General features: G+C 34.4%; 1 protein-coding gene across 1 annotated transcript in view; it reads left to right on the plus strand.

Moving 5' to 3' along the window:
* The window catches only part of LOC101793866 (formin), a 150,277-nt gene that overhangs the window by 97,474 nt on the left and 30,154 nt on the right, over window positions 1-22,649 (plus strand). Inside the window, exon 13 of the mRNA XM_072038908.1 lies at window positions 3,987-4,079. Within this exon, the coding sequence (XP_071895009.1) occupies window positions 3,987-4,079 (93 nt within the window). The remainder of the gene's footprint in view (window positions 1-3,986; window positions 4,080-22,649) is intronic.

Consider the following 22,649-nt stretch of genomic DNA (forward strand, 5'->3'; position numbering starts at 1 on the left):
AATCCAGTCTGATTGACACTGAAATGCTCTTTACATGAAAGTTTGTTTATGGGCAGTGATTCTTTTGACAGATTTACAAGTGTCTGTGGAGTTTTAAAAGACTATTGCCCAATAGGCATTAAGTGAGAGACATTCTATTTTGTAAATATTTTCACTTATATTGGGGATTTTTAAAGAACTATTTGAGCCAAATACTGCATTAAATCTGAAGACAGTGGCAAACTGATAATCAGCAGTTTCCAGCTTTGTTCTAATGTTTTGCTAATGGTTTCCATTTCTATGGCCAAGATTTGCAGTGGGTGAAGCATGATGTACGTCCAAAAATTTGTAAGGGCTTTCAAATACTGTTACACACTCATATTTTCTTCTTTTTTTTTTTTTTTTTTTTTTTTTTTTTTGCAATAGCTCATTTAGAAATAAACAATTTTCAAAGTAGTATATTACATTTAATTTGACTAACATATAATGCATACCAAAAAAATGACCCAAAGGTTTAGTAAAGTAATGGAGAATTTGCATCTGCTTGAGCTCATTAATGCTGAAGCAGGTTGTTTAGTTCCTCAAATGATTAATTTGGAATAAGGTGGTGAGAGAGGACATTTGGTATGATATGTTAGCTATCAGATTCCTCAGAATTACTTCAGATTCCTCAAAATTTCAGGTTTTTTTGTTTTTTTTTTTCTCAGAAAGAAAATTCTCAGAATGTATGTCAAAGAATGAATGTTTATTAGGATCCTTACTTCAGAATCATTCCAGTAAAAAACCTTACTAAAATAATTTTCATTTTAAATCAGAGCAAGGAATGGAGCAGAACTGTTCAGTTTTAATTTCTTTATATAATGTTTTGTTTGAGTTGGTAGATTTTTTTTTTAAATATTAGTATATTTCAAGAAAACTTGTGAATAAACATTAGGAAAGTATCATTGAGCTTAATAACATGAAGTTCAGTAAATGGTAGGTAGCAGAAACCTTCACGTTGTGTGGAACTGAGGCATGTCATAGGGTTGATCAGCTAACTTTTTATAGAATACAACTGACATTTTATTCAAAATCCTTGATTTAACCTGATCATGAAAATCATCATTCAGTGTCTTTACTTGTATCTGATTTGCAATTCCTTTGAACACACTTTTACTATTCTTTTCCATATCTTTATTCCATCTCTATTCTGTATCCTGGGCAAGTTTAATGAAGTTCCAACGTTCAGCAGCCTGGAAGATACATCTTGTTGGTAGTCCTAGACATCACTTTCTTATAAATTTTGGAGAAAGAATCATTATTCTGCATTGGACACTTGATTATTGAAGGGGATACTGAAATAGAATGGAGACATTTCAGCAGGAATACATAATTTTTAAGACTGCAGTTCAAACTGAAGTTAAAATTGCCTTCAGCCACTTACTCCATATCTATTCTCTGTCTTATTTTCAGCTTTAGCAAGTAAATAAATTAAAGTTTTATTCAAATATTTAAGGGCAGTTGAGTTCAAACAGACCTAGTCAACCTTCAGTTGCCCAGAAAAATATTTTTATTTTCCTTTATAGAACAGAACTATATGTCTTTGAGTGAAGTGTAACCTAAACTCAGTCAATTAAAGGAGGATTAAGCAGTACAGGGCAAAGACATTGCTCCTGTGATTTTCACCTCATCACCATTGTCCTTGATTGCCTTAGCTCAAATCTAAAACTTTCTTAAGGCACTTCAGTTTATTCTTACAGTTATCTAAAGAACTTTGGGAATTAGATAGGTAGATTTTTGTTCCAGATAGGTAGTTTTTGTCTAAGTAAATATCTTCATCAGAGGCTCATTTAAGGTGTTTTTTGTTGTTGTTGTTTATTTTTTTTTTTCAGGCTTTCCAATAATGTAATTTCTTAGAATCTTCCAGCGTTTACTTGACTTTTGTCTCTTTCAGTTTCATTGCCTTAAGATGACTTAAGCAATGCTAACTGGCATTTCATCTCATTTTGTATGATCTCAAAGTTAGAGTTTTAATCAGTGCCCAGGACTGACTTGCTCTATGTTATGTGTCCCGTTTGATCATCTCGGATACTTCTTTCCTTTTACTCATTCTCTCTCCTCACTCCAAATGTTGATCCTCTTGTTAAAGATGTTAAGATTCTGCTAAAGAATTCACAACCCAAATCAGCTTATTCTCTGTACACTGGCGTTTCTACTTTTCAGTATTTTTCTTTAGCTCTTTTCATCTGAATGTAGTTAATGTTAGTTGTCTTTATTTAAAAAATATATATTTTTTATTGAAGGGGTTTTACATGTGTGTTCTTTTTAATTAACTTAGAAACAATTGGTCCTAATCTTGGTCACTTAATTATTTCCATGGGACATATCCAATTAACTGTTCTAATAATCTTGTGTTGTTAATGCTTGTAGGATGCATCTAGGAGGCTAGAATACTCAAGATAATACATCAGTAGCACTAAGTTTGCAAAAACACCTTTTTAGAGTATGTTAGGGTATGTTTTGATGCTACTGTAGTTACAAGCTTATTATTATATATCTGTTCGTATCTGTTTCTCTGTAGATTTTTACAAATGTATTTGTATAAGGTTATTATAAAATAATGACTGGCTTGCAGTCATTAATGCAATCATCAACCTTAGGTGTTTATATTAATCGTGTGCATTCTGTAGTCACTCTATCAAATGCAACAATATGATGTGTATTAATACTTTTACCCTTTTGTCATTTTATATTGCTTTAGAATAATTTCTCAATATTACCTTATATACTTTTTGTGGATTTTTTTAAGCGTGACGAAAATTAGTCACAGACCTGTAGCTGCTGCTTTGTGTAAAATTTCAGCTGGAAATTGAAGTAACATCTCAGTTATTATGCTAGATTTTTTTTTATATTGAATTCCAATGTCCCTGTCTTATTCTGAAGTTTTATGGTTTGCTTGAATAGATATAGAAAACTCCTTCTAATTCACAAGCTGTAAGTCCTGGTGGCCCAAAACTACCATAGGCAATAACAGTAAGCAACACAATTTTAGATGTACAATAAAACGTATGCATGTGTTTTCAACCTTCCATTGCACGTTAATTTAAAATTCTCAGTTTCTGTTTCCACAGTTTTGTATTAATTTTTGCTGGAATAAGTTGAATTATATAGTGGTGGCAGCAATATGGTGTGAAAATGTTTCATGCAGCCAAACTTTAACTATCAGGTTTAACTCCAAAATAAATTTCTATCTAAATTTAGTTGCATAGGAATTAAGAGTTGTGGAAAAAAAAATCTTATAGTATTTCATAAAGTCAGTTGCTAAATGGAAGGTAATTGCATTTTGATTTCCAAAAGTCTAATTTCATCTTTAATGTGGAACACTAGAATATTGAAAGTTTAACAGAAGTTCTAGGTAATGTTAAATACCTAGGCAAATATGTCTAGGCAAATAACCTGGAGATTTTATAAATTGACATGGCATCAGGTCTTAAAGTAACAGACTAAATAGTAAACAAATTATAAGTTATGTAAGTTAACTTTCTTCTTATAGACTTCCACTATTTCATGTCATGGCCTGTAATTTGAATACTTAAGTAAAGCTAAATTTCTGCATCTGTGTTAGAAAAATGCTTGAGTACACATGCCTGGTACTGATGGATCAAAATCAGTCCAGATAGAAGGCATGCTCCACTCACCACAGAACAAAGTTTTGGTCTTTAAATATTGTCTAGAATTTGTGTGTGTGGAAAGCTGTGGTAGCAGCAAGTCTCAGCTCAGAACTGGAGTATTAAAACAAACAAGTCATTACTAAAGACAAATTCCACTCTTTAAATACACACAGAGTTTTCTAATTGGTATACTAGACTATTCAGTATTTTGTATTATAATGTAATTGCTAGAATATAGTGACTATTTATTTTAATTCACTCTACAGTATGCGTAGGTGACTAATTTGGATGTAGGCTTCTGCAGTGTTGACATCTACTTCTTTCTAACATCTAATGTCTTTCAAATTCTTTTTATAGCGTCTGAAAAGCAGATGAAGTTAGTTTGCAGAGAGTCTTCAGAAGAGCATCTCCAGCCCTTCAAGGAGAAATTAGAAGAATTCTTCCAAAAAGGTAAGCACATTTGAAGAAAAATATCGGTAAACAGCATAGTGTTTTACAAGGTGTTCTGTACATAATGTATGCTGCATTAAGTACCTGTTGCCTCTAAAATTTCATACTATCTGTTATGGATTATGTTCCTAATACAATAAATATATGTGTTAAAAGTAATGGATACAGGGATCTTGGAATTCACTTGTCAAAGATGATTGTTTTATCTCACAAATTTCTTACTGATTATTTTGTGCTTTTGTTCTTTATCATTATTTGTAGGTAAAATGAAAAAGATACATATCACAGACCACATTTTTCAGATAGAATATAAATCTTAAAGTCTATAAAAGACTAGAATGAATAGTACCCTTTGAGAGAAGGTACATGTATGAAGTGATGCTGTTTTGTATCAATGGTGTGGGCCTATTAGCTGACTAATTTCGATTTAAGATTTTTGCCTTGAGTGAGACAAAAACAGACATAAGGAAGTAATCTGTGAGGGTAGAGTCTAGAGATAAAATAGATGAGGTCTGAGGGTGCAATTTGATGATCAGTACAAGACATGTAAGTGCATGTTGCTGATGTTGAAAATAGCAGTCTTGCTCTCTCCTGTTTTCCTACACCATATATTTCCAACAGTGCTGCATGTGCCAGCACTGGGGTCTCTGGAGCTGTGGAAGAGGTAAGGGAATAGATTTTTCTTCTCCAGGTTTGCAGGGAGTACATACAGTCTGTTAGAATAAACAAAGTATCTCAGTATTTCTGATGACTGTATTAAGAATTCTTAATTCTTAATTAAAAATTACCAAGGTGCTATTATTTCTCCCAGAAATTGTGAACAATTTAATAATTTTCTGTTTGAGAAGTCAAGTGAACTATTTGAATCTACTGTTCCAGGCAGAATGTGTACTTCCTATTATTTACATTCAAATTGTTGTAATACTTTATGAATTAGCTTAATCCATTTTATAAAGATCCTTGTAGTGCTTTTATAATGACTTTGTTTCATGAGGTTATCTTATATAATTTGTGAAGTGGAAACAGGATGTTTTAAAAGTAGTAGTCCTTGTTAAGTTGTACTGTTGAATAAACTAGTATTCTTCTTCACCCTTCTCCCTGCCAATAGAGCTTAATAAATATATTTATTTTATTTTAAATTTATTGGACACTATTAAAGCTGCACATTTCTTGCCACAGAACTTGTAAAAAATAAAAATAAAAATTGGAAATCTTTGTGTCACAGCAGGACAGCTACATTTCCCAATTATTTAACTGGAAATTTTTACTGTCAGCTTAACTATACTGCCAAGATTGAGATAATACTTCGTACATTTCTGCAGTACCTTTACGATCTCCAGTATGCTGCTTGTCACAGTGTTGTAGCTAAAAAGTTGGTGTGTTATCAACACTGTTTGGGTCGCAGATCCAAAACACAGCACCATGTGAGCTGCTATAAAGAAAATCCCAGCCAAAACCAGTACAAGGAATAGCAAATGCATGTCACCACAGTTCTAAACAATAAAGGTAACACAGTACCTGGTTTCTCTTGCAAAACTGATCTACCCTACTTTATGATGAGTGGGACTTGATAAAATTACCGAGCTGATCTTGGGTTAGTTCTGTTTTTGAAGAAATTGCAAAATAATAATTGTAAAACAGAACAACATGGTCCTCACAACATTTACTATCTTTGTACAGATACACACAGAATTAGAATTTATCCTTATCAGTGTAACAGAAAATGTTACCCTTATGTCTGTGAATAATATATATTTTTAAGAGAGGATACATTCCTGCATGATGTCCTGGGACACTGAGGTCTATTAAATTTATTTCACTATTAATAATATTGGACTAGTAAACTATTTAATTTATCAGACACTTTTTAGTGTTTTCGTTTTTGTGTTCTGGGAAGAGCAAAACCACATTCATGAAGTGTCCACTTTCTTTTTATTTTCTCTTGTTTACCTTTTACTTTATAATATTGTTTTATGCTATACATGTACATATTTTAATTTTAATTTTAGATAAAATAACTTCGCATCTTCTGACAGTTGTTTTATCTACCTTTTTCTGAGATGAGTTGTCAGTAGAGACTCATAATATTTAAAGTCGTAAATTAGGCTGTGCTGTTGCATGTAGCCATCACACACTCATCGATTTTTAAAAACAATATATTTTGCCTATAACAATGCTCTGAATATCACACATTTATTGAACTGCCTGTGTCGGCATGTAGGACTTTACGTTATTACTTTCAACTAAATGAGAACTTGAAAGTGAAACAAGAAGTTGAATTGGTCAGTGATGCTTGTAATTTTTTAGCTTTCTTTGGGTTCTTCATTTTTTTCATTAAAATATGTGTGCTGTGGAAAGTTGTTTACTGGAATTCAATTAACTTTTTTATAGTAAAAGGAATATAACCTTTACTTCTAACGTATCGCTGTGAAGTTTTTGATTGTACTTAGTTTCTGCAAGAAATTGTTCCACAGGTTAAGCTAGCAACTGGGAAAACGAAGCATAAGTGATTTGATCAAGGCTACACAGAAAAATAACTCAGAACATGAGTATCTCAATGTCCTGGTCACTGCTGTATTAATGTGGATGCTTGCTTTGCTTTCTAACTACACTGACATGTGGTTTTGCTGTAGCAGGTAATTATTCTGAACAAAAGGGATTTGAATTTTTATCTTCTAGATAACTTGCTATCAGTTTCTTACACTGCATTTACTGATTCTTCCTCAACAGTCAGTGGACCAAAAGTTAATTTTGTAGTTTTCTTTTTAAAATTGTCCTTAGTATTTGAAACAAAAGTAAAACCAAAAACACTGACTTCATGTATTGTACTAGCAATTTTCTGCTTCTTTCCTTGCTCATCTTTTAACATTGGATGGCTTTTTCCTCTGTCTTAGGCATGGTGATAATGCCTAGTAAATTTGCTGTTTCAGTTGTTTCATTGCCTCTTTCTTTCACTGGGCCTCTGTGGATTTTTCTCCTTCTTTCTTTTCTCATCTGTAAGCATTATGTCAGTAAGTCAAACCACTAGAATCAACTATGTTTGTCAATATAATTGGTTGGCTGTAAATGTTCAGCCATGAACACTTTCAGATCTACTGCGAGTACACATCAGTAAAAGCAACAAAATATGCTGTAGATTTTAGATGCTGTAGAGCAGCCACTCTAGTACCTATTCTTCTCATACAAGCTTTTTTATAGCAAATAATAATTTCCAGAAGGCTAAATGAGGCTCTATTAGACCTTAATTTCAGTCACTTTTACCTGAATGAGTTTTAGCTTGACATTAAGATAGAGTCAGAACTTGGAAATATCCTCTGTGCAGCTCTTCTACTCTGTGCCTGAGATTTGTTGACAATTCGTATTTGCTCATTTAATGCAAGTTGTGATCAGTAGTGAAAATCAGTGTGTTTATGCATGTCTGGCCTCTTCTCTGAGAACTGATGTGCAGTTTCAATTGCTACACATGCAGACACATAGATAACATTATTATTGCATGTTTGATGTTATAAATAAATAACGGGGCCTACAACTTTAAAGAGCAGCTCAAATATAGATGTTTTGAAGTTCCATATCATTTTTTTCTGTCAAATTTTAAGATTCCAGACTGCATTGAAGGGGCATTAGTCCATCAAGGCGGATAAGAAATGGCAACACCAGGAACCAGTGTTCATTCTAACATTTTCACAAGTTGTAGGGATTCATTTTGATTTTTTTTTTATGCACCTAATTTAAAAGAAAATCCTGTATTCAAATCTTCAAATTCAAAACAAATATTTTTAGTATGTTTCTGTACACCAGTCTATATGCTCTTTCAGCTTCTGTGATTCACTGGGATGGTGTAGGGCTTTTCCTAGGAAAGAAACTTTATAGGATAGCACAAGCATACACTTATAAAAATAGACAAATGTCAACAGAGACAAAAAAAAAATCAATCTCAAAAGTTTCAGAGTTCAACAGTAAGCATGGAGAATCACACTGTTCTGTCTCTCCATGTTTTCCATTGATGTCTTTGTTATACTTGCCCTCAGTTTATACTCATTTTCATTAGAATTTGCAGGTACAAAGTCCTGAGAGCTCCAGACTCTGTCCTTCAGTCACCTACTTCAATTGAATCTTTATAATCGGTGGGTGGTACTTGGTGTGGTATTACAAGGGAAATCGTATAAAACTGTGCACTGAAGACACATAAAAATAACACAGACAACGATCTTGATTTGTGGTATTGAAATAGGTATTGGACATGTTTCAAGAAGTTCAGAGGTTGAGTTCAGATAAGTGTCTGGAAACTCAGCTGCTTCTCCAAAATTAGGAGTTAACTGATAATACTGAGCATCCGTTAAGCATCTGCTTTCAGTTTTGTTTGTTTAAAAAAGAGTTGTGGCTGGTTTAAGCAAATGTATGAAAAATTTGTCTGTTATCTTACTGCCAGCTCACAGCAAGTATCCAAAGCTCAGATGCATTTCTAAAACTTCTGGCTTGAAAATAGGGCTGGAACACATAGATACTCAGGTTTTTCTCAGACGCACAATTTCCCATCATTTCTTCTCAAAGCTAAATGGGAAATACTGTAGGGAGGGGATAAAAAAAAAAAAAAAAAAAAAAAAGCAACAGATTGATTTGCTTTAACAGAGCTGTTTACATTTCCTAATTACAATTAATAGTAATTAAATCTAATACTTGCTGTGTTGTAATAAAAAAACACACCAAGTGTTATGGAGACTGACATTCTAAAATGCTAGAAGGGATAAACTGTACTTCTGCTGATGATGTCAGTGCTGTTTTGTGTAACTGGATGTAACATAGCCTAGTGCCTTCAACAGAGAATTAGGTGCCAGAACCTTTAGGTTCTATTCCCAGTTTAGCTACTTCACATGTTATGCTAGAAGAGTTGGTTAATCGCTTTTTCAGAGAGCTTCACTTTTCCAGTACACAGAGTGTAAATAATGATTCTTGCTCTTTTTTGTAATGAAGGATAATCTTTGTCAAGTGTTGTGTGATTCCCACAAGAAAGACATTGTGTTTAAACTGTGTTAATACTTCATTAGCTATATTTGATATTCCCATGCTATTTTAAAAGGACTCTAAAAATTACTCTAAAAGTGGAAATAATCATTAACATATTTTTATACATACAATTAAATCTATTAGTTTTCCTACACTATAGAGACCTAAGAATTACAATAAATTAGTATACACTTACTGTATTTCCAGTGGAATTACTGCATGCTGTTTTCAGAAATACATTCACAGTATTTTCCATTTAAATTGCCATGATTTGCAAAAATAATATTGAAATATTGATATTAATAGTTGCTTTGGAATGCTCGTTAAGTTATGAAATTTGTACTCATAATTGATTAGAAAAAAAAAAAAAAACAACCAATACTCTTCTTTGGATACCAGATTGTGACCAAAAATAATCAAAATCATTAGCTGTATGTGAGAAAGATGCAAAATAACTCTGTTTTGAAAAGGAAAAAAGAAAAAGTTTGGTTACTACAGCTATGAAGCTCACTAGAAAGGGTGCTGGCCATCAGCCATTGTTGTTACTTTTTCTTGACACTTTTTGTTCTCTGCCTGCATTCTCTCAAGAATGAGCCAGGAAATAGATGACATACAGGAGTGGGTGACTAGCTTTAACAAAATCTATTTTTCATTTTGCCCTTTGAGTATCTCATATTGTTTGTCCATTGTCATAAATATGGAAATGCATAACACATTCATTCAGGATCTTGCAAAATCTTGTCAAATTCCCCTTCACTGGTTCCAGGTCAGAAAGCATGTAAGAACTCTAATCTGGGCTGCATATCCTCCCTTTTATTCTGGAATGTGCAAATCAAAAAGTCTTTAGTCATAGTAGCAGTTAGCATAGAAAGTGCATAGCTTTTCATTTCTCCAAGAATAACGCATCTTGCTGATGGAGACTGTGCTATTACAGGAATTCATTTAGTTTACAACAGAGTCTGGGAAGCAAGTAGTCTGATGTCAAGACAGGACAGTTTCTGAAAATCATTAATAGTGGAAAGGCACAAGATATGCTGAAGTGCCCAAGGTAAAAAACAAGATGGAGAAGGAGGGATTTGTCAAATAGAGTAGATCTATGAGATCAATGCCATGGTAGAAGTTGTCATGTGTTTAGAATTTTAGCCTGACACTTGGAAGTAACATTGGTTAAGTTCATTGCTTTGCTACAATTGCTGTTCATCTATATTATACTACATAAAAGATGCATACTGTTCAGTCATGGCGCTGTACAATAGAAAAATAGAGTCATAGACCAAGTGAGTCACTGCAGCCCTACGTCAGGAGGTAGGTAGTACATTTTTCAGGCAAGGTTAGCAACCACATGGAAAATGTCAGTAAATCTGATTTTTACTGCTAAGTGATTTCTTAACAATATTAGCCAGGCTGCAGTAGCTACCTGGGCATGCATCCAATCTGTTGTGCTTTTTAATGTATTTCTGCTGCAGAACATGAGCTTTGATCCACATCTCTTGATTTGCCTATTTCAGTGCACCATAGAGGATTGTTGAGGTGATCTAGTGGGAAAGAAAATAAGAAATAAATTCTATTAAGGCTAGCCCCCTTCTTTTTTATGTTGACCACTTTCCACTTTATATTATTCTTGGGGGAATACAATGAGAAATTAAGAAATGTCATTAAAAAACAATATTCAAGTGCACTGGCCAGAAACTCTGATCAGAACTCCTCTATTCTTCGACATGAGAATGAGGAGGATAAATAGGAGTGCTTGTCTGTTTCTGTAGCAGACCTGGCTGCCAAAACAGGCAGATACCTCCTGACCCTGTCAAATATCTGAAGCAGTATCATGTGAATTGCTTGATCTGGGTCACTGCAACTACATAAAGAATTGTTACTTCCTTTCTGGTGCATATCTCTTGTGTTTGTGATTTATTCTATATCTACTAGCAGCCGTTGTATTAACCCAAGGTAAGCATCCTTCCTTTCTTAGTTTATAGCCCCTGTACATATCTTGATCTGTAAGATGATGATAATATAATTTCTTACATTAAGGCAAAAAAAAAAAAAAAAAAAGTCTTTCCACTCAAAACTCTATTACTTTTCAATCAAAGCAGCATATAAAATAGGATTTTAACATAAGAATACTCCAAAACAGTATTATCAATACCATTTTCACAATATAGTATTTCATGTTTCTCTTTTACTATTAACAGGACGTACCTTTATAAATTTTAATACAGTCAAAAATTAGGAAGAAATTTATATTGCCATTTATTTCCTTTAATAATCTGACAGCATTATATTGGTTTTAAAACAGATGTAGAAATTATGTTTTAAGTCCATATTCATAGTAGTTTGGTAGATCTTTCCTGTAATGACTTCCCAAAATGTCCAAAATGCCTGAAAAATAAAAAACCCTGAAAAACTTCATTTCTCTACAACAAAAACATAGCCTTTCTCCCCAATAAGTAAATCCACAAAAACAAAGTTAACATGAAATCTTAGAAAAAAAATATTCTAAAACAGTACATGAAACTAAGACACATACTTTTTATTACTAGTGTTGTATTCCTCTACCTTAACCAACATACTGAATTATGACACTTTTGTTTCATTTTCTTTGTAAAGCTCTTGAACCTTTTAATGCTGTGTAAGTTAAGCAAAAACTCAATTCTTAAGGAACATTGGATTTCAGTCACAATTGACTTTTAATATATAGTGTATAAACAACTGCAGAAGAGCAATAGCACTTACAAGCATCTTATAGTTGCCCTGTTTTTCTGTTACCTGCAATTATGAAGCTACTTTTGTCAAACAAATACTTTATCTTTGTAAAGATAACCAGTTCGACAAGGCATCAGGCTCTCTTGCAGAATCTGTGACTGTTCATTATAATCATAACTTACTGTATCAAATACTGATTCTTCCTTTCGCGAATAAACTGTACAAATATGAAGACTTCCAGCTTCAAAGCTGTATTTTCTGTTCGATTCATCATAACTCTTTTTCCCCTTCATTTGTTTTCTCTGAGATGTTTTATTATCTCTGCCACACATATGCAGTTCTCACATTAAACAGTGTGGGAGGATATTTACGTCCAGTGTCAAACATGAAAAATATGTCATACTTCCTTGCAGTGATAATGTTTGCTTATAACTTTTTATCCTTCCCAGCAATGACATTACAGACCCTGCAAAGTTTGTGTTTAGATGTGGAACATTGTTTTATATGCCAGCAGCAGAATTACTTTAATCTTTCAAACTGTTTGTGACAGTCGTAACTGTTTTCATCACTCAAAGATAGTTGTATTTAAACAGATGAAAGAGTGATTTACATAAATTGGCATGAGTCTGCAAAGCACAGATCCTTATTGCTGTGGTACTCTGAGATTTTATAGTTGGACAATAGCCTCAGTCCGTAAGACACCAAATAAGGTGTCCTGGAATGTGATTGCATCCATATGCCTCTAACAAATGCAATATTGACAGTGAGCTGATTCAAAGAAGAAGAATTTCCTCTGAAATGAACATTTCCTCCTACACTACCAAAAGAATTACCAGCATCAAAGTCCTGAAAATTGATGTTAATTAAAAATATGACTTCACAGGAAATTTTAGACTGATTATTTTTGAGACAGTTTTACATCAGACTGCTACAGTTTCACTATAATCATAACGTATTTTAAAATTGGAGGGCTAAACTCCATTGCAGTGTGTAATATGTAATTTAGAAGTGTTGATACAAGTACAAGAAGGATGATACAAGTACAGTATCATCCTCTCCTAGAAGACAAGGAAAGATTCTCTCAGAGGTTCCTTCCAGATCCTTTTCAGTTTGATTATGTGTTACACTGAATTACTGTGGATGCCACAGTTGTTAGCACTTCATGATAGAGGAGGATTTCCTATCAATTACAGTGGCATGATGAATGTTAGTGTTAATACCCTTGATTTAATACAAAAAATTGTGATGTATTTGATTGTTATAAAATGTATACCTAGAATCACTGATTCCTTTACATAATTGTTATCAGCTTGTCTGGAATCTAATATTTTGTTGGGATGCAGCAACCATGAGATGGTGGAGTTCCAGATGGAAGTAGGGAAAGGAAGTAAGGCTAAAAGCAGGATTGCTACCCTGGACTTTTGAAGAGCCAACTTCGACCTCTTCTGGGACCTGCTTGGTAGTATCTCATGGGATTGCTAGAAGGCAAGGGTGCTTGTGAGAGCTGGGCTACATTTAAGCAGCACTTCTTCCATACTCAGGATCGGTGCATCCCAAAGAATAGGAAATTGGGGAAGGGGGGCAGGGAGCCCACGTGGATGAGCAAGGAGCTCATCAATAAGATCAAAAGGAAGAGGTACGTCTATGAAATGTGGAAAAAGGGCCTGTCCTCTTGGAAGGAGTATAGACGTGTTGTCAGGGCCTGCAGGGATGTGACAAGGAAGGCTAAAGCCCACCTAGAGATGACGCTTGCGACAGCGATAAAGGATAATAAGAAAGGTTTTTTCAAGTATGTAAGCAGCAAGAGAGAGAAAGACTAGGGATAATGTGGGTCCCTTGCTGAATGAAGGGGGTGTCCTGGTCACGGGAGATGCTGAGAAGGCAGAGATAGTGAATGCTTTCTTTGCTTCAGTCTTTGCTTCAAGGACACTCCCCCGGGACTCCTCGCCCCTGGCAACAGGACAAAGGGACTGGGAAATGGAAGGCTCCCCCCTGATGGACGTGGGAGTGGTTTGGGAGCGTCTGAAGTGGGCTCAACGCACACAAATCCATGGGTCCCGATGGGATGCATCTGCGTGTGCTACGGGAGCTGGCAGATGTGATCACTGAACCGCTCTCTATCATCTTTGAAAAGTCCTGGAGAATGGATGAGGTGCCTCAAGACTGGAGGATAGCCAATGTCACTCTGGTGTTCAAGAAGGGCAGGAAGGAGGATCTGGGAAACTACATGCCATTCAGTCTCACCTCTGTCTTTGGAAAGGTATTGGAGCAGCTTGTTTTGGATGCCATCTCCAAGCAATTGGAAGAGAAGAAGGTTATGAGGAGTAGTCAGCATGGATTCACCAAGGAGAAGTTGTGTTCGACCAACCTCATTGCCTTCTATGATGGCATCACCAGCTGGGTAGGTGGGGCAGTGGATGTCATCTACCTTTACTTTAGCAAGGCTTACTATACTGTCTCCCATGACATCCTACTAGCAAAGCTGAGAAAGTGTGGGATAGATGAGTGGACGGCAAGGTGGGTTGAGAACTGGCTGACTGGCCAAGCTCAGAGGGTGGTGATCAGTGGAGCAGAGTCTGGCTGGAGGCCTGTGACTTGTGGTGTTCCCAGGGGTTGGTGCTGGGTGCGGTCTTGTTCAACGTCTTCATCGACGACCTTGATGAGGGAATAGTGTCTGCCCTCAGCAAGTACGCCAATGATACAAAGCTGGGAGGAGTGGCTGACACACCAGAAGGCTGTGCTGCCATTCAGCAAGACCTGGACCATCTGGAGAGATGGACAGGAAGAAACCAAATGAGATTTAATAAGAGCAAGTATAGAGTCCTGCATCTGGGAAGGAACAACCTGAAGTATCAGTACAGGCTAGGGGACGACCTGCTGGAGAGGAGCTCTGATGAAAAGGACCTGGGAGTCCTGGTGGACAACAGGTTGACCATGAGCCAGCACTGTGCCCTGGTGGCCAAGAGGGCTAATGGGATCCTGGCATGCATTAAAAGGTGCGTGGCCAGCAGGTGAAGGGAGGTGATCCTCCCCCTCTACTCTGCCCTGGTCAGGCCTCACCTGGAGTACTGTGTCCAGTTCTGGGCTCCCTGGTACAAGAAAGACAGGGATCTACTGGAAAGAGTATGGATGTGATATGGGGCCTGGAGCATCTTCCCTATGAAGAAAGGCTGAGAGACCTGGGTCTGCTCAGCCTGGAGAAGAGAAGACTGAGAGGGGATCTCCTCAATGTATATAAATATCTGAGGGGTGGGGGACAGAAGGATGTAGCCAACCTCTTCTCAGTGGTTTGTGGGGATAGGACAAGGGGCAATGGCTGCAAGTTAGAGCACAGGAAGTTCTGCACTGACATGCAAAAGAATTTCTTCACAGTGAGGGTGACAGAGCATTGGAACGGGCTGCCTAGGGAGGCTGTGGAGTCTCCTTCTCTGAAGATATTCAAGGCCTGTCTGGACACCTACCTGGGCAGCCTGCTCTGAGGAACCTGCTTTGGCAGGGGGGTTGGACCCAATGATCTTTCGAGATCCCTTCCAACCCCTACAGTTCTGTGATTCTGTGATTTTAAATTCTCATCAAATCCCTTATTTTCAATTCAATTAGTGTAGATTTTTTCCAGTGCTTGTATCATAGGCATATAGGTAAACCAAATCTCAAGTTATATTTTAGTTTTCCATGGACTCTTCTTGTCCAGCTGATTTCTTTTTTATTATATTCTAATGAATTTCCTGCATGATTTCATATCTTTTCATGTCATTATTTTCTGCACTGAAGTGTCACTCCATTAGCATGCAGTTTATCTCGATTTGTTCTGCTATTTACATTCTTGTCTTATCCTATTTGTGCTGGTATTGAAAGTCAGTGAACTAATATAACTTAAATCCCCGTGAAAGCTTTTCTTGGTGGGAAATACAGATACTTAGTGATTAATTATTTTAGATTATATATCCTATGTAAGCAGTTTACTCATAGATGGAAGAAATTACTCTGAGGAAAAGAGCAGAGTCAATAAATGGAAAGGATAGGATAGAAGACATTAATGCATTTATTTAAATAATGAAAGGCCCAAACACTTACTCTCAAAAGCCAATAATACTCACTGGTAACCTTCACCTTATGTTTGCCCCATATCCTCTTTAATTTCACACCATAATCTTTGGATTAAGCTTGAAAATACCCTTCCCTGCTACCGTAACACAAACTAATTAGGACATAATAATTAATAACATGCTTAATCTGATAGGCACTTATGTAGAATTTCTCTGTAGACTTTTGTAGTTTCAATATGTTGATAATTTTTCTCAATCATGTTTCATACCTTTGCAAACACATCAATATCCTGTTTTAATGCTTTTGCATGATTAATACAAATACTCGTTGCTGAAAATTTTAGCAGGAAATTGCAGCTCTTTGGATTAGAATCTCTTCTGGTGTAAACTGTGTTTTTCTTTGTTAAGCAATGATAACAGGTAACATCTGTAGGTCAGACATGAAATAGACATCAGAATGAGGCTTCTTTCTAAGACGAAAAGGCAAATTAATTTGACACCCAAACTTGTTAAGCAGGGTTTAGCAAGACCATTTGTTTTGAGAACAAAATTAATAGTCTCTATGTTCATAAGCAATTGAAGCTAGTTGAAAGACAAAGTACCAGATTACTATTAAACTATCAAAATTGGAGAATGAAGGAGTAAAAACATATGAATGATACAGTGTTTTAAGATTAGAACTGAAATAGAAGACAGATTTCTAATGAAAGTCTGGTTTTAGAAGGTCACTTCTTTGCAACTTCTATGGTAATATCTTTGTGCCTGAATACTTCAGGTGCCAGGGCAAAATATTTAGAAATGTACCATTGCAATTTCACTGCCTTTGTCCTGCAAAGAGCAGTTACAGTGTTGCTTTGTGGACATCTTAGCCAAGGTGGAGATATCAGCAGTCTTTTCTTCTTACTATATGAACTGATTAAAACAGCTCTGCTATCATGACATATACATAATTTTGTAAGTCTGTTTTTCCTTGTCCTAATGGAGAAATAAATGAAGAGAAATTAAGTTCCTTATGACTGGGTTATTACATCAGGGTGAGTTTAGATACAAATGATATTGGTTTGTTTTAATTATCATTCCCAGAAATCGTTTTTTGTCTATTACTAGTTAAGATTGTAGCTGAAGTTTTATTTGACTACCATTTTGATTCAGCTATCAAATATTAACCCCTTCTACTTGTAGAAAATTGCAATTATCTCTTTTTTTTTTTTTTATGATTTCAGTTAAATTTATCATATATTTCTATTCTTCTGTCTGTCTTTTGAATCAACCTACTATTTTTATTGTATAAAAGTAACTTGTAAGAGACCGAAGGTACCTAATAAACAGTAAAGTAATAACAAAGTCCCAGAGGTACAACTGAAAAGAGTCTGCAGAGGGCTGAGCAGCTGCACTCACATTCTCTGGTCCTGTTATGTAATATTCATTTCCTTTTACATGAGGATGAACATGAACAATGTAGAAATATTTACATACACTCTGAGATTAAAAAAAAAAAAAAAAAGACACAGCCATACAGCCAGCATAGAGGTCAACAGAAAATAAACAAGCTTAAAAATAGATCAGGTAGATGTAAAAATAATTCTTGTTATTTTCCCATTCTTAAATTAAGCAAACACAAGGATTTTTCTCTTGTATACTGTTCTCATTTCTCTCATCATGTTAAGTGCTTTCTAGGAGTACATAAAATGGCCCAACTGGTGTGTGTTATGCATACTTTACTTTTCCCTTCATCCTTTCCCCATAAGGAGAATAGTACATTTTTTATTTAGAAGTTTAGATGTTTGTTTTTTTTTAGTATATATACTTATTTAGTATAAATATATTCTATATATTATGTTTATCATAAAGAAGGCAAGTTCAGCAATCTATATGTCTTGTACTGGGAAGCAGGTTGTTGTTTCTTGTAAAAACATCAATTTAAAAGAATCCTAACAAAAGACTCTTTAAAATCAGAAGCCTAAAATATGCTATTTACCGCTGTGTCTTATTTGTGACAAGAAGGAGAAATATTTCAGGTCTAAATTTGCTTCCTTTTTTTACATTTTGTTGCAAATTACAGGTCTTTAAAACTAATAGCTAGCTGAATTTTCCTGCTTAAATCTAAGATGTAGAATAACCTTGAGTTAAAAGCAAGAATTAAATACATTGGTAGTATGAAATCATTTAATATATCTTCATGATCTTGAAAAGGAAATTGCTACTTTTTTGTTTAGAAAATCATTTCGCTTATGTACATACTTTCTACACAAACACTTATGATTATAGTATTTTTAACCATCTATCATAAGTATTTGTGTAGAATGAATGTAGCCCGAGTTTTTTTCTTCTATTGATATGTTCTTTCAGTAGAAGTTAAACATGAAAAAAGTTATACATGAATATGTATATCTAATTTTAAAACATGTTTAAACACATGTAAACAACATACATGTAAATATACATGTAAACAACATACACGTTTACAAAACATACATGATTTAAACAGAATTTCTTTATTTTGTGCTTGTGATGTTTGGTTAAATCATACCGATTCATATTTCACAAGGTAAAGCATACGATTTCTTACTAAATATGAACCTTTTTAAATGGGAAGGTTGTTAATTAAAAATTCCAAGTTTTATTGAAATTTCTCTCTCTCTCTTATATGTGTTGTATAACATATACAACTTCTTTTTTTTTGTTGTTGAACCGGATCTTGCTAGATGTTCTCCAAATTCAGTTTTGATTCAAATAGCTGAAAACTAAAACACCAAACTTCAAAGACCAAGTTGCATCAGGTTTAGTGATGTTATGTGGACTTATGTGGAGAGGTTTGCTCACTATACAGAGCAGAGGTATACCCATTATATAAACCTTTGTATAGAGTTTTACCCACTGTAGCTAACCTGTAATTTTATAAGAAATTTTCAAAATGAGGAATGTTTATTTGGCACATTCCACTTCACTGAAATGCTGTTACAGAAGCTAAAAATATATTAATTGGTAAAATCTACCTTAATGTTTCACTTATTTTTAAATATGTGAAATCTGATATCAATACCTAGATTACGTATTTGATTTACGCTCAAACGTAGTCGATAATCAATTTGGGCTTGAAGTTCCCTGCCCCCATCCTGTGTTATGTGGCTGAATAAAAAAGGGAAGGTGACCATCATACTTCCAAGCAGCACATTTGTAGGTCAGAATGATTAAATTCATTCTCAATAATGTAGTTTTTCTGTTCATGCTTTTTATTGACAGTCTTTGTTGCTTAAAGAGCCTTCATTGCTTTTTTTTTTTTTTATTTAAACAAAAACGTAGCAAAGAAACAGATGTGTCCCATATAAAATATGCAATAAATCTTGTCTCACAAATTCTTTTCTCTGAACTTTCTGACAGAAACTGTCAAATATCCACTTTAATTCTAGTATAAAATGTTCACTTTGTGTCATGGCGCCAACCACCATATGCTGGAATAAAGTCAGTAACCAGCAATAAAAAAGGCAACGTACACACCTTTGAAACAGTACAAGCAATCAACAGTGAGAAAGGTCTATATAAATCTATGGAGAATTAATCTCAGCTTTGCCACTATCCTGCTGTGCATTTACAATGAGACTTTGCTCCCGACCACCAGAAGTAGCTTACATTGCAGAAGGAGTGTATCCTAATGAGGGGAAAATGTATGGAAAACAAAGCAGCAGCTTTTAACCCCCATACTCCCATCCTTTGGATCACCTAGAAGAGCATGTCCTAGTGTGTTCAAACGTGTGGGGCCACTACACATCACACATTGCTGTACTTTAGCTGATCATGTGAAACCAATCTTTAGTGAGTTCAATCAGCAGAAATTAATTTCGCTTCATAAATCAATGTTATCATTCCATAAGAGGAGGCAATGCTATGGCTTTTCTCTCCTGAAAGCTTTCAGTCCACAAATTTCACAATCTTTTTTGAAATTACTTTAATTCTCTTTATATAATTACTTATTCTTTACCCAGCAGATTAGCTGTTGGTTCACCATCTAATTAACTTTTTTTTTTTTTTATCCCCCTCATGTTTTTGACAAGACCTGTTTCCTGTTGGTTTAAACAATCATTCTGCATGTATTTTAAAATATTGCCTTGTTACAAAAAATTTGTTGATCCTAAAAGTTTTTATTTCTGCTTACAATATGAGATTGTAGTTACAGAAAAGCTGGATATTTAGTTTTCCCAAATACAGAACAGATTGGATTTAACCTTCTTCAGTTTGAAAGGATTAGAACTAATTTTCCAGTTCTGTAAACTGTTTAGATACATTTAGTCATCTCAAAGAGTAGTCTGCAAAATCACATTTGGAATTACAGTACAGAATTAATTAAATAAAAATTGGAATTAGTATATATTTTCAGAGTTTTAAAATGCTTTAAAAGCTATTTCTTCTCTAATACCACAAGTATGGGAGAATGAGAAAATAATGGTTTAATTGCACCTTAACAGAATACAGTTTCAAATAATGTAATTGGAATAAATTGAAAAATGTACTGCTAATTCTTGTCTTTTAATTAATAACTGCAGAACATAGGAAAGTAAGACTAATGATAATTCAAATTTTAATGAAACTGAACTTTTTCTATACAAGCTAACTGAAAAAAAACCAGCTTTAATTTTAAAATCTATTCTCACAGAATACAGTAAAAGTGTTGAGATAAAAAAAATACATTTTAAGAAATGTAGGGCTTTAGTAAATACACAAAAAATGTTTTATTTTCATAGTTGGTTATAACATTCCGGTAAAATGACCTTCAACACTTTTTCTGAGAAATTTATAGACAGCATTATCACTTTTAAAAGAAAACAGAATTTCCTAGTTTTTTATTACCTATGATAGTAAACACTTCCTTGAATGTGTTGCTTGAGTGTGTTCTGCTCATGTTGTGTGCCTCCGTATGTATACTGATATCTACAATTTGTGAAGTTTTGGTAACATTAAAAATACTGAACATTTTATAATGTTTAACAATTTCTGTGCACTTAGTGTTAATTAATTAGTCCTTGACAGTACCTAAGGTACAGGTTGGTAAATAATATTCCTGATTGCTCATAGGGAAACTAGTTTGTTAAGCAACTTTCCAAGACTGCACAGAGACTCTTTGTATGATAGGAACAGTTGTACATTTTCATCATTGGTTGTGGGTTTCTTAGTTAAAAATATTTTTTGTACCACTGCAAAGGAAAATAAACTTGTAAGGACTGGTTCAAGGAAGCATGATTAAGACCTCATGGCAGCAAGTGTTCTGAAGATTGTTTTGAAAGGGTTTAAGATGTCTATACCAGTATTTAAACTGTCCAAAAAATATGCATAGCCAAATCCTATGTTAAAAATGTGACATTTTCTAATTCAGAGAAGAGGTAAAGGAAACAAGTCATATGTGATCACACTGCCTGTTGTTTGTTCCCTTGCCGATAATTTTTAATGGACTGGCCAATTTTGACCAAACGTGACAGAGTTAGAGGTCCCTAAGATATTAAGCTTCTAAAATCTCAATAAAAATACGTGGCTAAACAGAGAAGAGTGACCCTATTAGCCTTCTAGGGAGAGAAAGGCTGTATCATGAACTCAACCCTTAATTAAATGTTAATGAATCCATCTGGGAACTAACTCTAAAATACAAATCAATAATAGGCCAAATTTCATTTGTTCCATTGCTCCCAGACCTCCTTGCTTAACCAATACCATAAAAGAAGGATCTGTTGATTCTAGTATGCTGGAATAGAAAAACTGTATTAGACATACAATGAAATAGTTACATGTACTTTCCAGGTTGTCTGTCAAATTTCAGGAGTTCATAAAGACAGCAAATTAGAAGTTAGTGACAAGCTAAAGAAAGCTAATCAGATTATACATATTAGAAAAATTAGTTGCTTGAACTGTGTACATAGGACACTTAAGGTTTTGTGGTGATTTTTTTGTTGTTGTTATAAGACAAAAAAGCTCCTGCATGAGAATGGTGAACCAGAGTGGAGCAAATTGTAGTCATATTAAGTATGAATTGTTCAAATTTGAAATTGAATACAATCAAAATTAAACTGGAAAATGTCTTACACTAAATATTCTCTCCTGTTCGCTATATTTATTTTCGAAGTCAATTCTTAAATAGTAAGATTTATTTTGTATGGAAATAATGCAGAAGTAACATAATAATGCATAAATAGTAGAAACTTCAGTCCCTATGCATAGCTCTAGATACATAGATTTTTCATGAGTATATCTCTTCCTACAACAGAATAGACACATGCTTTAGGATTTCTGACACTGCATAGTTTGCTAAAATTTTTTAAATTTATTGGGAAAGGCTTTCAATCATTAAAATGAAAAGCATAAGTGTCTGAAATAACTATATTCATTTTTTTCTGTAAGCACCATGTCTGAGAAATTTTATGTCCTATATAGCAATGCTTATGATGTGTTTTCTGAAAGCAAATGAACCATTCTGAAATTGCATTCAGTCTATGTGGAATGTAAAATTTTATCCCAATAGCATATCCTCAGTACTATACTTATTCTTGTCAATTGATCCATGTTTTCAAAATGCAGTACAGATTATGGCTTTCTTTCCATTTTCTGATTTTACATTCTCTTGCATTCATATGTGTATGTCCATGAATATTTTATTATTTGCACTTGATACCTGTTAATTTGTTTAAAATATTCAATTCCTTTGATTTCATTCCTTTAAAATTCACATTTCAAGAAAGGAGATTTTGGCAGTGTCAGGTAATTAAATGTATTTTCATGTGTTACAGCATGCAGGTCGTTCACTTAGATAGTTTGCAATGTATTTTAATGATTG

The sequence above is a fragment of the Anas platyrhynchos genome, chromosome 5 (assembly GCF_047663525.1).
Source record: "Anas platyrhynchos isolate ZD024472 breed Pekin duck chromosome 5, IASCAAS_PekinDuck_T2T, whole genome shotgun sequence".
In the NCBI taxonomy this organism is placed as follows: domain Eukaryota; kingdom Metazoa; phylum Chordata; class Aves; order Anseriformes; family Anatidae; genus Anas; species Anas platyrhynchos.